General features: G+C 44.0%; 1 protein-coding gene across 4 annotated transcripts in view; it reads left to right on the plus strand.

Annotated features, from left to right (window-relative positions):
• The window catches only part of TEAD1 (TEA domain transcription factor 1), a 163,550-nt gene that overhangs the window by 132,760 nt on the left and 13,977 nt on the right, over positions 1-16,813 (plus strand). For all 4 annotated transcript variants that reach the window (XM_074842024.1, XM_074842027.1, XM_074842026.1 and 1 more), the window contains one exon: positions 10,686-10,859. In XM_074842024.1, the coding sequence (XP_074698125.1) occupies positions 10,686-10,859 (174 nt within the window). The remainder of the gene's footprint in view (positions 1-10,685; positions 10,860-16,813) is intronic.

The following is a 16,813-nucleotide window of genomic DNA, read 5'->3' on the forward strand; positions in this document are numbered from 1 at the left end:
GAGCAGAGAGAAGCTATCACTTGCTCTTTATAATTCAGCACTGGAAACCATAGTATTTATGGGCTCTGGCCAGGGGTGTTAACCAGGGAGTGTTTACCCTGCATAATGGAGACTGGAGACATAGCCCAGAAACCTTACAACAGAGGAATGTTCCTGGTGGAGAAACATCCCAATGGAAATATACCATATCTCAGCTATTCATACACTAAATATGTGGCAGTCTGTTGCTTTGCTAAATGTCATGTTTTGCCAGGTTGAAGTAACTTTGAGGGAGGAAATGTTTGGCAGCAGGTACAGTTATCTCAGCACTTACCTGACTATTAGGTACTGCATGGTTTCCCTGGAATCCCTCTGCCTTCCCGAGGCCCTGATTCCCACGCTCTCCTAGCAGTCCTGGCTCTGGTGGGCTAAAGCTTCATCTTAGTGTCCTCCAGACTAATCCACAGCTGGAACGCCTTCTCCAGCCCCAGCCCCAGTTCATCCAGACAGCGGTTTGTATTTCTGATGTAGAAACACAACATCTAGGTTTTCTCATCAGGCAGCCTTATCAATAGTCAGCTTTCGGAGTCTTTGGCTTGCTGACCCTGTGTAATTTGTCATGCTGATTTATGGGCTCTGCCATAGCCAGATTGCTGCACACCAGGATGTTATGTGTGTGCCTCGAGGTTATCGGGAAAACAGGATGTGGCCATGTAACGCTCAGCATTACTGTGCTGTATGTGAATGAATTGGCATTTCAGTGTATTTTGATTTACTGTTTTGCTGGTATACCACCTAATTATCCTTTTCCCATAGATTTTTATAATGCAAAACTACTTGCAAAATCCATGGGCTTACACGGTGTAGAGCCTCTGTGTAGCTGCATAGCTTTATGTAGAAGAATGAATGAGAGTTGAGCAACTAAGTAACTTATGTCTTTACCTCTAAGAAAAATCTCCCTCAAACCAAGTATGCTCTAAACAGGTAACACATGGTTGCCCGTCACACCACTGATGTCTGCAACATCAAACCATCTGAGTGACGTGAACGTATTTGCAACATGACTGACAGACCAAAAATGAGAAAATGCTGCTTTAGTAGGGGACAGAGCCGCAGGTCCCGCTCGCCCATGGTGGCACGGCTTGGAGATGGTTGTGCTCACATACGGTGTGTGGGCCGGCGGCTTGGGGCCATGTTGGGGCTTTCATTTTTCAGGCAGGTGCAGGCTCTGAGGAATGCAACACATCCACTTGCATTGCAGAGAAGGAGCAGAGGCTTGAATAGAAACACGGTTACCCAGGATGGCCCCATAAATACTGTAAAGCCTTTTTTGGAGTAAACTAATATTATTTGGAATTCCTGAGGGTGCAGCAAGGCCCACTGGAGCTTGTCCCAGCTTGTGAGCATGCTGCTAAGAAACCCACCTTTTAAATGCAGAACACTTACGCAGGTTTACTAGAGAAGCAAGAGCATCAAACTACGCAGACTTGTTTATAAAAAGTTACTTGTGTGCTGTAACATTGCAAAAATGAGACACAAAGAAAAGTCAATTCCCAGTCATGCATTAATCTCAGTTTAAATCATTCTTTACACCCACGCTGAAAGTGCAGTGGGGCAGTGTTGTGCGAGGGCTGTGGGGACAGCCTGGACCGGGGGGAGCCGAGGGATAAGCCCCCATGGGCAGTGTGTCACCACCACTGCCTGGGAAAGGGGAGTCAGAAGAAGGGGAAGCATTATTTATATCAAATGAAGTAAATTTGATTATTTCTATCTTAAGCAAGGGCATAGAAAAAAACCCCAAGGCGGTGTGACCAGTTCCCAGGGCAAACGCAGGGGACGTTTGCTGGGGAGGCACTGGTGCACACTTGTCTGCAGGGACAGCTCTGAGGGGCCCTGCCTCCTGCCAGCCTTCCCCGTCTCCAATGCACGCTTTTCCAGCAAGCACCGACAGTCCTCCTCGGAGGTGAGAGCCAACCCCCAGCCTCTTTTAGCACTGTTGAAGATAATGTGAATTCTGCCTGTGGTTTTGCACATCTTTCTTTGTGTTGGTGAGACATTTTATTGCAGACACAGTTTGTGCAGCAAAGGATGGGGTTTTACTGCTTTTTAAGTAATAAAATTAGCAAGCCAGGCAATATGTGTGTTTTGCACAATGTGCATATGAAGTTATGTAGGCATGTGCTGTGGTTGCAGCATGTCCTGTGTGCCTTTGCTGACCTCAGAAACAAATATATGTGTACGCTGCTACATGAGAGCCATGTTAGAGTTCTCACGTACCTTCTGAAAAAGATAGTTATGTGTTCATTACACATCTGACTTTTAACAGAAAATGACATAAAGTATTATTTTGTTCAAATGTCTTTCCAATGTTTTATTAAAAAAAAAGATGACCCTGCCTCGCTCTCTCCCCCAACCCAAAGCCAAGCCAGAAAGCCTCATAGTAGTGGGGGCAAATAGACCAATTCCACCTTAAAATGTAACCTGGAAGTTTATTGAAAAAGGCTTATTTGACATGGCACCTGGGGCCAGGACTCAATGATCCTGGGAGGTCCCTTGCTGTTTATATTCCTGTACAGCAATTAGAAATTTAGGTGTGTCTGCCCGTGGTGACTCCCAGCGACTTCAGTGAGGCTGTGCATGGACACAAAGGTCCACCCACAGGGAATTCATTGTAGGAGTGGGGCCTTAAACATTTCTGGGGTTCTTCCAATGGCAATTGGTGTTTAAAAGTACAAAAGCCCCTCAATGTCAGGCAGTTATTTTAATTTAGAGTGGGCATTCTAGTGGGTCAGAAATGTGCTCCGTAGAGTCCTGTCACTTGTGGAAGGCTGTTGACTTTTTTTCCCTTGCCTAGCCACAAAATTGCTCCATTTACAAAAGAAAAAATTGTAGAAAGGAAACAATAAGCAACCCTCACTGTAACTCTGCATGGCAGAAGATAGCCTGGGAGACATAAGATGGCACAGTTGCAAAATCTTGGAATACTGACTCTGCAGTTAAGGAGGGGTGAAATTACTCCCCCTTTTACATGAAAATCAATTCGGTTTACAAATGTCAAGCTGTATTTTCCTTTTGTGGCATTTTGTGCTCAAGTACAATTCCCGAATGGTGCATAGAAGCTGCCCTTGCAGGTTCAAGCACCAGCGTTTTAGATACCTTTAATTATTGCCTACCCTATATAACTATATTCTCAACTAACTAACAAGTTTATGTACCCATCTGTTGCTTTCCTTAATGGGGGCTTTCCATTTTTACTGTAGTGGTTCTGTGAAAGTTCAGGACAAATGCTTAAACCAAGTAATCCCATGTTCCCTGACAAATATAAACTGAGTATGCAAGCAGATTAGAAGGGATCTAAGCAATTGACTTTTATGCAAGTAACTATAAAATTCAAAGACTATAACACTGAGATGAAAATAATTACTATTATTTTATTATATATATATTCAAGCTTGCTTTCCAATCAGGAAAAAAATCCTGGCACCACCCAACAAAAAAAAGCCCTTTCTTGTCTTCCTGTTCGAGGTTTCTCACTCTTGCTGTCACATTCATTTCAGCTTTGAGCACTTCAGACAGCTTTACATCTAAAATATCTCTAAAGGCCTATAAAGAACAGAGCTGATGGGCATTTTCAGTATTAATCCACCTATCCAAACTGTCAGATTTTTGTTAGGTCCAAATTTCAAAATTTATTTTAAAAAGTGGTGAAGAAATAAATTATTCTTTATGTTTTAATTCAGGTTTTATTGTTGTTGTAAAAGGGCTTTGTGAGCCCAGGGAGAATTGTGCCTGAGAACGAGAAAGTGAAAGCAATTGCTCAAGGGCCATAAAACCAGCCTGCCATCATTAGCCAAATGCAGTAAAATTCACCAAAGTTAATCAAACCACCTAAGTGATGAAAAATAAATGAGATCTTTTCTAAAGAAGACCTCCATCTTTGAACAATATCCATTGTTACAAGCATTGTTTATCCTTTCCGTATTCCTTGTAAACAGTACAAACAAGAACAAACAGCATTTCAGTCATAAGGAAGTCCTCAGTTTAGTGTCTTTGTGAAAGGACAGGGAAGCAAACCCACATTAGGATGAACATCTTGGAGTGGCAGACTCAGGATCCGAGGCCATTTTAATCTGAAATCAGAGAAAGTTTAATTAAATGCAAGGGTCATTTATTTTGCAGTGCTAGAGAGCTATGTGTTGGCCCTGGGAAGCAAATGTCATACTCTGTAAAATGTTCATATTCAGGTGTCTGTAGTTAGAAGGGCCAAGAAACCACTTTAAGGGGGTCTGGTATTGACATGGGCTCCAATCTTGAAGCGTGGCAGCTGACCTGCTGGCTGGTGGCGTTCCCAGGGGACCCCGCGGAGATGCGGCAGGAGGCCCGGGCCAGCTCCCCCAGCCCAGCTGAAGGGTCAGGACATGGGCTCTTCAGGGGAGGGTCCTGGGGTGAAGACGTGGTGGCGGGGGTAGAGAGACTGAGCAGTTTATTCCTTGAAGTCGACCCATGTTAAGTGCTGAGGTTGGGTGGAAAGACTCCTGGGGCATGACTGTGCTCTCGCTGCTGCCTTCCGGCATGCTCTCTCCCTTTGCTCAAAACCCACCACTGCTGCTGGAAATTTCCCAGCAAAATTAAAAGTGCTGCTTTTGCCCAGCTGGAAGAGGAGCACTGGCGCCATCAGCAACGGTAGCTCCCTCTGAGGGGCCCTGCGCCGCGGCCGGTGCCCAGCCCTGCCCACGCCGCGGCCCGCGCTCTGACAAAGCCCAGAGAATAGCCCGGGTAGGGGTGGCTGCCTGCCCTCACGCAGGGCACCGGGCCTGGCCGGGGAGGCGGGAAGGAGCGAGTGGGTGAGGTTGTGGAGTAGCTGGAGCAGAGCCCAGGTGCACAGCCCCTGCGATGAGCTCAGGAGAGCCGTAAAATCAGGGGGGTCATCACAGTGGGGGGGCCCTCTGCCCCCCACAGCCTTGCACAGCGCTGTTGCCGCAGGGAGGAGGAGCAGGGGGACGCGTGGGTCGGGCCGGCACTGGCGGTGCGGTGGGCTGTGGCTGCGCGTCTCCCCCGCGCCGCCTGCCCTGCCTGTGTGCTGAACCCCGAGCATCCACCCTTGCTGTGTGCCTGGCTGTGCCTCTGCCCCACATTTTCACATCTTGTTCCACTGCAGCTTCCTCCGCCCCTACACCCACCTTAAAATTGCTTAGCTGGGCTGCAAGGTCAGGCTCTCAGAAGTTGGGAAATGTCCTTGTGCGTCTGCTCTACAATGCAGCTGTTAATTACATGCTCACATGTTCAGTTGTTCCTGCTTCATTCAGTGTAGATGTAGATGGCCCTTCTTTGATAAGCAACTACTCAGTAGTTTGTTTTCTTCTGTTGTTGAAATGCGTGGCCCGGTGCCCTGCTCGCTGTGCACTGTCTAACCTCTCCTCCAAATGGAATTAATAATTCCTCCCATTTGCATTTCACAGATGTATTAGTGCAGTCATTTTTTAGATGAAGGAGCATTATTACTCACATTTGACAAACTAAGAAGTTCAGGTGCAAAAGAATGAATGGGCCACTGATTTTGAGGGTCCTCTTTGATTTGTCATGAGCCTGATTTTGCAGAATACTTAGTGTTATTGAGAGCTTCCTATATTCAGGCATAATTTCCCCATCTGAGCACTCAGCACTTCTGGAATTGGGACCGCAGGGTCTCAAATCAGACAGGCCAGAACTGAAGGATGCATCTTCACTGCTGCAGGAAAGCTGATGAAAATGTGTGAGCACCTTGCCCAACCAGCAAGTCCCAGTTTCACACTGGGACTCCTGTGGCAGTATCTGGGAAGTGGTGGGCAACATTAATGTGGCAGGGCTGGGAACTGTCCTTGCTCATCACCTGCCTCCCCATTTCCGCAACCATAAAGTAGCCAAAAATCTCCTTCACTTTCCTGATTCAACCCCTGAGCAGATCTTGGAGTCTGAATGGGTGGAGGTCCTTGAAAGACTAGGTTGACCATGTGCTTGTATCGTAGCATAGAAGCACAGAAAGCTCGACTGACATTTCACATGAAAGTGTTAAAAACCTTAATAACAGGAGTTGGTACAGACTCCAGTTATAGCATTAAAATGTTACAAAAATAACTCCCAATCTGCTTCAGTGCAGAACAACAGCAACAGGAATGAAATATTCAGTTACTAGTATTTTGGTAGAAATAAGAAAACTTGTTGGCAGACCAAATTATTTTCTTACATCAGCAGGAAATTAAAGAGTGTCAGATTTACAAGATAGAGTGAGACAGCAGAGCTGAGGCTGGGTAGGGTACAGGTTAGAGCCGCACACAGACTGCTGATATACTAGTGATTGGTTTTTAATCAGTCCACCCCTCCTGGCTCCTTTTTCCTCCAAAGGTGCAGTCGCTGCACAGGCAGTGGTACCTTTTTAAAAGATGGGTTGGACCGGTGTGTGGAGGTACAGAGGGAATCACGGCACGGTGCCAGGCACTGGGGTAGTGCTGTTTTCTCTCATTTCAGTGAAAGCTCAGGCTGTCCCACCTGCCTGCCACTCACCCGCTGTGTGCAGCTCCGTATGGTTATGTAGGGCCACGCAGCCCCAGTGGACAGGAGCAGTGCCAGAGCAGGTACCCTGGCAGCTTGGCATGCCCAGCTCACCTGCACCAGGAGCGTGAGAGGGTTGGCTTCCCTGCCATCTGCATCGTGGCCACCACTGTTTAATAAAAAACTTGGTCCTATACAGGCTTGTCAAGTCTTGGTGTTAGCTCCACAGGTGTGGCGAAGTGCAGGGATGCAGCAGAAAGAGCTGTAGCAATTTTCAAACCTGTGTTTCGTAGACTGGAAAGGCTGTTGCTTCAGAATGTAAGTGCAAAATTGGTTACAAATATATATGCTGGCTGATAAAACAAATGTAGGTGGTTTGTCTTTGTTCTGCACCAGCTTAAATGCTTGTATCCCCTGCCATTGGCAATTTGTCTTGGTTCTTTTAAATTCCTAAGTGGATTATAATTTTTCTTGTGGTATTATTTGACAACAGTCATATTTCATGGCTTTACTGCATTCTTTGGATAGTTAGAATTTTTTAAGGAAAGGAGCTCAGTAAGAGGCAGCCATCTCCAGGGCATGTCGTGTAATGCAGATGCTGAAGATATAGCTGAAAATGTTCTTTGTATTTTTATGTAGTTTTTATCCTCAGAAAATACAGGATTTGACCTACGAAGGTTTGCATCATCTAAAACATGTTATTACCCACTGCCCGATGCAAATCCTTTAAATGCTGTAGCATGAGTAAATTCTGCAGCATCTAAGGTACTTCAATGACTCTGGAATACTCAGTCTAAAATATCAGTGAATTCTCAATATAGTCAGGAAGTTTTTAAGCTTTTTAGACACTAACAGTCTCAAAAACATAGGCATAACACTTAGTTTCTTTGCTTTTATCTACGCATAAATTCCTGTCATGGAGTATGTTTGTATAAAAATGATAGGGATCACTTCAGTATCCATTTACCCTGCTCCAAATATTATATTATCGTTTGTTAGTTCATAGAAATATGCCATATCTAATTAGGTTAGTAATGATTGTACTTAGCATAGGAATTGCAGCAACATAAGGAGAAAATAATCACACATTGCAATATCAAAATAAACATTTCTGTCCTAAGAATGTTGTCAGGTGATGTCATACCATCTGTCCTACTGTACCCACTCGGAAATTTTGCTGCAGCAGCATCTGGTACTTTGGCGAGCTCCGCAGACAACTGTGGTAGCTTTACAGCTGCCTTTAACTTTGCTTTTATATTTAAACAGTATTAAGACCTCATGCTTCATGTTCCTATAAATGTGTTTGCTTTTACTAAAGTTTGGATACTGAGCAATTTGTATATTTTCCTGGTTTGCAGAATAAGGTACAGTGCGTGAATTGTCTTGGGAATTTGCAGCTGTCAAACTACAACACCACTCTCTCTGCCTCCTTCACTGCACGGCCACCTTTGGGCCCGGGAGAGAGACTCCTTTTCGGGGAGGACACTTTCCTGGGTGCAGGAGAGCCTGAGCCCTCAGTTCTGTTCCTATAAAAATGTGGTTATTTGTACAACCTGGAACAATTCCAGCAGAGAAGACTGAGAGGAAACAATCTCAGAATAAATAATAACCTGGTTACTAATAGTAGGGATTGTTTTTCAAACCCTTACTCTGAATGAGGGAGAGCAGAGAGATGCTTTGGGGCATCTCACATCCCCAGGGGGAGCACAACTGCTGGGCACTCCTAGGCAGGCTACAGGGGTGCTGGGGGAAGGGAAATGTTTTGGTTTAAATTTTTCAGAGAAGGCTGAAGTGCTTACCTCTACTGGGGCATTCTCATCATTCTACTTGAAAAATGGAGATAGTCTTCCCTTGATAGCCAAGTGCCAAGTTCAGTGACCCAGCCCGTGCCCTGTCCTCCTGCACTTCACCCCTGGTAGCTTAGGAAAGCAACAGGAGCAGGTTTCCGGACTCCCTTTCTTGTGTTCCTGGCAGTTCCCAGGTATATGGGGCACTGTTGCATTTTACTGAGATCTAAGTTTTTCAGTAGGCAGCAAGATACATAAGAAATGTTCAGCATGACTTTTAGTTAATTTACTCACAGTACTGCAAGCTAAAAATGTGACAACAGTGTCCAAAAATCAGAAGTTGGAGTCACGGTGCGCTCTCATATTACTTTGCATTTTTTTGTTTTGTTTGTTTTGTCATGTTAAAATGTCTCCTTAGTCCACTTTTGCCACTGCTAGGTAAAGTAACATGCAAAGTCTGACCACAGACACTGTTATGGTAGGCACGCATGGTTGCTAACCAGTACAAGGATTTCCTGTATCGTGTGTAAAAGATGAGTGTGCAAGCTAAACCAGTGCTGGGGGAGGGCTAGCTGGCACACGTTCATGGGCACGCTCACCCTTGCACGCATGCTGTTCAGCTCCCCACCACCCGTTCATTTCTCTGCCATGCCTGTTTTCCTCTTCAAGGTAGAAACAGCTTCTCTGGATCAGCTCTGCCCCTTTTGGGCTCTGCATGCGCTAACTAAAGGCTGGGCAAGTTTTCCACTTATGCACAGAAGCAGCTGGAATGGCATTATTTTGAAAGAGGGCTGCAAGGAAAATCCATGGAACTGGTGCTCTCAGACTTGGACTTGCTTATGTAAACACCTCAATAAAGTGTCACGCTTTCCTTTTTCCTTCCACAAAACTAAAAAAGAAATGCAACCCTGTAAAAAGCGCAGACCATATCTCATTTTTGGCCCCATATACAGATGAGTGTTCTCTGATTCTAAATTCAGATTTCACTGTACTACATGATTTTTAAATAGATTTCAATTTAATTTCCTAAGTGAAGAAATCTAGCCAGTCCACTTCCTTTTCCCCAGAGTTTTGGACATCTGGTAGGGAAGACTCTGCTTACACCGAAGGAAGGCTCTGAGTACTTGTCCAATTAATTTAGATTTGTCATTTCAGTTTGTTCATTCGGCAGGTATATTGTAAACAAAATAGCTTAAATGAGGTCTGCTTTGGGGTTTTAAATATTTTATTTGTGCTTAGCTTTTGGGAATTCCCCTTATACACAGCATCTGTTCAGTATGACAGGGGTTTTCTACTGTTCATTGACCGCATATCAGCTTTCCTTTAATTGAGTTAGCAAAATGTTTTGTGATCTGCATGGTTAAAAACCCCTATGTTTAATCCTGCCACTCTCAAGCTCCTTCCCTCTGCTCGTGTGACACTCTGAGCTGCTGATTGACTCTGAGCTGCTGATTGACTGGGCAAGGGTCTTTGGGGTTTGTCCTTCCGCTTTCATTTCAGGTGCTGAAAGGTGCTCTCATCTGGGAGAAATGGCAGCCCCTAAAAGACCCTATTGGACTCAGTAAGGGGCTGCTGTGGACTTCACTGGGCCATGGATTTCCCCCAGGCAGGAAGGGGGTTGCTGAGGTGATTTCCATGATCATAATGAGGTGCGATTGGATGAAGTTAAGAAATAGGAAATTGAAGCTGAATGTGTTTTGGCAGAGATGGTCATCTGTAAGAGCTAGCTCCTGAGGGAAGTGGTAAAAGTTTGGCTCTTCAATATTACATGGGTCAAAATACTGGAGGACATACAATGAAGACCACTTCTATAGTAACAGGAACACAGAATAACTGGCCGCCTTCTTATTGTCATTCTGGAGTTAAAAGAAACTCCCTTCTGTCTCTTTTAGTTAAACGGCATTACCATATGCTATAGATAGACGTGTGGAGTTTTTTAATAGACAAATGGGAGGTGTATATCTGTGGGCTCTGTGGCACTAGCAGAAATTCAGGCTCTGAGGACATGGGACATGAAAAGGCACAGTTTAAAGAGGCAGAAATAGGCTTTCCTCATGAGTATATTCATCTCCTGCTCTGCGAACGGCTCCTTATCACCGTGCTGCCGCTGGGTCTTTCAGTGTAAATTACTCCCTTGAAGATGACCATTTTGTGGTTTGCAGTAGGGACACAGGTTTTTTGATGTTGACCCTTGCTCACAAGGGGCTACGACACAATCACTGAAGTTGTTCATGGAAATCATACTGCAGAAAATCATAGTCCCAGGAGTAACGTGCAAGTCATTTAATCCATCAAAGCATGCTACCCTCCACAGGAGCACATGCAGACCCGTGCCATAATAAACCTCTGTTCTTTTTGTACAACGCTGATTTTCCTGTTTCTTTCTTGCAGTACAATAAACACCTCTTCGTACACATTGGACACGCTAACCATTCTTACAGTGACCCATTGCTTGAATCGGTGGACATTCGTCAGATTTATGACAAATTTCCTGAAAAGAAGGGCGGTCTAAAGGAACTGTTTGGGAAGGGGCCCCAAAATGCTTTCTTCCTCGTAAAATTCTGGGTGAGTAAGACATGATGTGGAGAACCTCTCTTGTTGATAAGGCTTGTGGTCAGTATTTAGCACCCTTTGGGGTGCTTGTGGAGATTTCTTCTGTCGTTATTTAGAAGTGCAAAGCTGTATATCCTTCAGGTAGGACGCTGGCCCAGAGCCACTCTTGTTGACAGCTCCACAAGAAGTCTGTGTTGCAGATGACATTCAAAGGCAGATTGTGCTTGACACAGCTGCGGGCAGGAACAAACAGGTAACGAGAGCCCTCGGTTGCCAATGGGGAACTGCCATCTAGTGGTCCCGGGAAAAATGGGGAAGCCGCAGAAATGGAGACTGCTTTTTAGCGTTTCAAATGTTGAACTCTTGCCAAATGCAAATAATGCAAGTGTCAGTCCTGCAATCAGTCCACGCTTATGCAGATAGGAATAAGTAGGATCTGAACGCAGTGTGTAGCAGGACAACTGTGAGCCTGGGAGGGTTCCAGGGTTTTTCTTAAACATTCGTTGGTTGCTAGAGCACGTATGCTTTCCCCCTTGCCTTTTTGTTAGTCACCGGTGGGACTCTGCTCCAAAAGTTATATCTGTTCCTATCAGTGGTGAGCAAGGGTGAAAAAAGAATTTGAATGGAAGGCTGAGATGTTGTATATTGATCTATTTGTGATAAATTTCATTGATACATCAGATTTTTCTTTTTGTATTTACAAAATGTCATGTTAGCCATGCTAAAGGCTCATCCAAAAGGATCATCAAATCTCCAGGCTGGACTGGAAGCTTTTTCTACTCATTACTTTGTTGGGGCATTTTTGGTGGTATACTCTCTTCCATAGCAACAGTTATTATCTAAACATTTTAAAATTGTCTTTTAAAACCTCAGTGAAAGGGGCATATTCAGGGTTTAATTACAGGGTGGACAGGTTGAGGCTGAAACCAGAAGAGGTTGATCTGGAATCACTGCTAATGATCAGATTTCCTGGTGTTTGTTGTTTTCAGTTAAGGTTTATCTATGTGACCCAAAATACTCGCCATCTTGTACATACCCCAAACTTCATATCTTGCCAAGAGTTTCTGGGGCACCAGATTTGGAACGGGAATCTGGGAATGAGGGAGACTCTCTTTTCTCAAATGTGGGGTGTAGAAGGGATAAACCACTGAGCAGAAGCTGGACTGCAGAAGAAATCTACTGAGAAATTCATGGGGCTTAAAACTGGGCATGGGAGCTGTAGACCAAGCATCTGAGGGCTGGCTGAGCAAAGAGGCCAGGAACAGGAGGCAGCAGAGAACTGGGAGCTGAAACATGGCAGGCACCAGGAGCCTGGTAAAGGCAGGTGGGAAAGTAGGGTCAAAAAGAGGGAGGCAGTGGGAAGAGGGAACATTTGGGATAAGGAGCCTACAGGGAAACAGGGATGAAGGCACATAGCAGAAACAGGTATGTGAGAGATGGGAACAGGACAAGCATAAGGGCAGAAGAAATCTGGCTACAGAGGAATAGAGCTTGCAGGTTCAGAGTCTGTGACCACTAAATATGTTTCCTTGCAAAACTTGGGCTTGAACTGAGGACCATCGTCTCACCAATCCACTTTGCATAATAAATACTTGCAAAACCAACTGGCAAAATGAATGTTACCTCACTTGCCTGTTCTAAGTTCCCACAGAGAATGACAAGCCTCAGACTTTATATTAGACATGGAAGCAACTTGTGATACAGTCATTGATGTATTGTATGTTCTACTTCTTCTCAATGTGGAAACTGATTTTCAGGCATGCTGAATGCTCAAAGATTTATCTAAAGCCAGTGGAGATGATCTTTGGATCATTAAGGTCTGTGTTGTACGCATGACTTCAAAAATTCAAGTGCCAGCCTTCTCTGCTTGATCTCCTACAAGCAGTGCACACCTTTAACACTCTTGCCTCAGTTCCCCATTTGTAATATGGGGATGATACCATCCCTCCTCCTCAGGTGGTCACTGACAAATCAAACTCGTGACTGTTTATAAAGAATCAAGATAATGCCATGAAGAAAACCTTTATAAAATTAATAATTCTGTGTTCAGCACAGGGTTTGAGTAGTGTGCAGGAAATAGGGACTGGGCCACACTGAATAATGAAGACAAATAAATATTGTATAGATGCTCAGAGGGCGAGTGTGCAGTTGTGTAGCTAAAGACTGTATCATGATGCAGTTCAGCAGTCAGGATGTGCAGGCAACTTCAATCCAACATTTCCTAACCTCCCTGTGCCTTCCAACATAATGGTCTTTTAATACAATTTTGTGTTGTATTAACTTAGAGACTGAAAAACATACAGTGCTAGCATCCTTCTGAGTTATACATTAAAGATGTGTTGAGAATGCCTTCCTGAGCCATGACCTTAAAGTAGTCCAGTGGATTTTCTCCCTCACTGAGTGAGTGAGGTAGAGGGAAGGTGCCAGGGACAGTGTTTGGGTCTAGCAAGAGTCACAGTGAATGCCTTTCTAGGAATAAACTAGGGCTCCCCATCTAGAAATATCTATAGGAAAAACAGAAGATGGCTGTGTAATTAGTCATGAGAATTAGATCCTAAACTGTCAGCTTACTGTCCTTAATTTCTTTCAGCCCAGTAGGACATTTCTTCAGGAAAAAGGACACTGTTCCCGTTTTTATGGGGAGTGTTGAGAATCTGTTCCAAACAGTCATATATTACCAGTGTAAAGCTGGCAAAGGTTGCTGACAATCTTTTTGACCCCATTAGTAACTTCAGGTTTATTAATATGAAAATAGATTCATATTTGTATTCTTGTCCTTTTCTTTTAAATTAAGTATCCACTTCTGAATCAGTATCCACTCTCTCTTTTATCATCCACTACTTCCTCCTACTCTGAAAGTTCAATTTCTCCCAGGTTCTGTTCATGTTGCATGCTTATTACTTACAATACTCTCTCTCACCCTTTATTTAACAATTTCCCCCTGTCCATCCTTTCTGCTGTCTTCTCCCTTCATTATCGTTTAACCAGCGATAGTTTGCTCAGCACTGTAAGCTAGTGCATCCTAGCATCAGTGTCCAGCGACAGTCCATGTTTTGGTGGAATCTGATTGTAACATGAGTAAAAGAGGAACATGAATTTGTGTTGGGCAAATAAGTACAGGTGGGAAATCATTGTGAGGAGAATCAACAAAAGAAAACCAGGGACTATGAGTGAAACAAATCAAGAGAAACCAGAGAAGGAAAGCAGGCAGGTGTCGTGGCATGTGGAAGCTTGAAAGTGAAGGTGATGATTTGATGCCAGAAGGGATGGTGAGCCTGTAAACAGATTTGAAAAGAAGTCAGCATGTTGCTGGAGGCAGCACAAAGGGTACTTTGTTTTTCGACATTAGATCTAGTGTGGAAAGGAGAGATGGGGAACAGGAAGACCAGAGACAAGCACTTGCATTGAGGATGGCTAAGGCAGAAAGCAGCTTAGCTCTGGTAGCCTGAAAGAGTCCTCCTCTTGCTCCTTCCTATGTAGTTCTGCTTGAGGCTCCTCAGCAGCATGGTTTTCCCTGTGATAAAGGTAATAAGGTTTGATTACAAAAAAGTGGGAGGGAAAGGTCTGAAATCTTGCAAGGAGACATTTGGCAATTGCGGAGTTGACTTTGCAAAGCATCACAGGTATGGAGTACAAAGCGAAGTGTTGCTTTGCTTTGCAGAGGTTTATTGGTTCATACAGATTGTATCTCCTGTGAAATACAGCCTGATGCTGGGAATGGGTGAGCTTCTGGCCTCAGTCCTGGTGACACATCTGGACGTCACACTTTTGGGCCTCTTCCTACCTAGCAGTGAGGGAGGTATAGAAGCAAGAGACTTCTCCTTTTACACCACCTCAACCAACCAACCTTACACCCCTGCAAAGAAATTTCCTGGTCCTTGTCTTGCACCTTGAATGCAGTGACTTTTTTCTTCTGTTTATCCCAGGTAGTCACTGGGAACCAGAGAGTGCAGGGAAGTCAGCCCAGAGACAGGCTTTTACAGTAATAGATAGAAGGAGCTTTACTTGGTATGTTGTGCATTCAGCACAATAGTAAATAAGGAACAACGTACTAATGATATGGCACAGGAAATTTGTGTGACAGCGATATGAAACCGGAGATTACAGGGATATAAAATGAAAACAGAAATAAATGTTCTTAAATAAATGTAAAAGTTATTTCCTAGAACACTGAAAAGGAATTTGGACAAAGCTGCAGAATATCTGCAGATGAAACCTTTCCTGGGGTGCAGATTGAGTGCACAATCCTGCTTCTGTTATGTTAGTTGCTAGCAAAGTAAGCCCAATCTATATAAAACAATCGGGTATGATTCATGCCATCTAATCTTAATCTAAGGTCAACATACCTGTTCGTTAGTTTGTACTTCAACTGTTTTTGTGACTTGAGAAAAGCCCTGAAGTTTTCTGGCCTTTGAAGTTCTGATTAGCCTATCTAAAAGCTAAAAGTCAACACATGTTGCCTCTATTGGTTTCTTTTAGCGGTTGAGGTTCTACTCGTATTGATATCTAACGCTATCCCCACTGATTACTCACTACTATTCTTAAATTACCTAATGCTAAATAATACACTTAGGCCTCCTCAAAGCATTCAAACTAAATGATAGATTGCACCTCCAGCTTTACCCCAGAATGTCTGTCTAAAACATTACTGCTGGCCTTGCCGCCTTGGCCCGCAGTGCTGATTGCCCGGCGTTCTGCCTCCCCTGGCCCTCCACTTTCTCTTACAGGAGGTTGATGGTACTTCTGTCCCACTCACACCACCTCCCTTTTGAATCCATTATCTCTCAGCCCCATCTCCAACAAATATCTTCATTTTGACTCTGCTGTTATGATCACCTGCATCTCCATTGACTCCAGCAAGGGAATTGCTCTGGGAAGGCACAACTCTGTATCTCCCTTTACACCCCTGCTAGCTTTGCTAGCTCTGTAACCTGCCCCTAGCGCTAGTTCATCCAGCAGACACTGCTCACTGCTAGGAGCACCTTTAGCGTTAATTCAGCGGCGTGTATCTGTCCACTGCAGCCTGGACTACATCCTTCTGATTTAGCTAATTATTTCTCTTGCATGTTTTGCAAATTCTGAGGCAGGGGTTCTCTTTTTGCATGACTTTTCTATGTAACCTACAGTATTATGCAGTGGGTCCATGCCTCTGCTGGGCTCTTTAGCGCTGGTGTAAGCACACCTTGCAGTAATGTGGCTGTGGATTTTGTGTCTCTGACACTGCCAAACGCTCTGTGCCAAGCCTGAACTCTGACTTCTGCGGCTACAAGAACAGATATGGGAAGCAAATCTATCTGAAAGGAGGAGGGAAATTTTCTAACTAGTGACACAGGAAAGATATCAATTAATATTGGGCTGATATAAATTAATATTGGGCTGTCAGACTTTCTACTGATCTGATCCACTGACTTAATTTTAAATGTTTGAAGCAGCTTGAACTGTTCTTCAAACCGAGGAAAGCTTAGTCAGAGCTCAGTGCAACTCTGAAATAAAGACCCAAACTCATCTGAAGATGCATGGATGATATTAATTGATGTTTAAAATGAATGCCTCTATTTGCAGGAATCTGCAATGCAAACTAGGAGTTTTAGAAAGTAATGCATATTATAATTAGGGCAAGCTTTTAAAGATGCTTTGAAGTCCTAAACATTTTTGAAATTCAAATGTGGGATGGAAATAAAGGAATCTACACAATAAAGGGGCATTAAATTATGTCCCCCAAAATTTCACTGTTTTATAGATGTAAATCTATGCCATAATTAGTGGTAAGTAACATGAGGAGGATGGTTAAGTTTATTCCTATTCTTATTCAAAACAGCTGTGGCATGAAAAATAATGCTCCTTCTCTTTGTGATACACTGGAACAAACAATTTACCCATGTAATCAGTGTTCAGAAATGGCTTGCGCCTGTGGTCTCCTCCCACCCCCTCCTGAATTTATCCCCATGTGCCTCCAGCCGTCTTTA

Source organism: Strix aluco, chromosome 16 (assembly GCF_031877795.1).
Source record: "Strix aluco isolate bStrAlu1 chromosome 16, bStrAlu1.hap1, whole genome shotgun sequence".
Classification (NCBI taxonomy): Eukaryota; Metazoa; Chordata; class Aves; order Strigiformes; family Strigidae; genus Strix; species Strix aluco.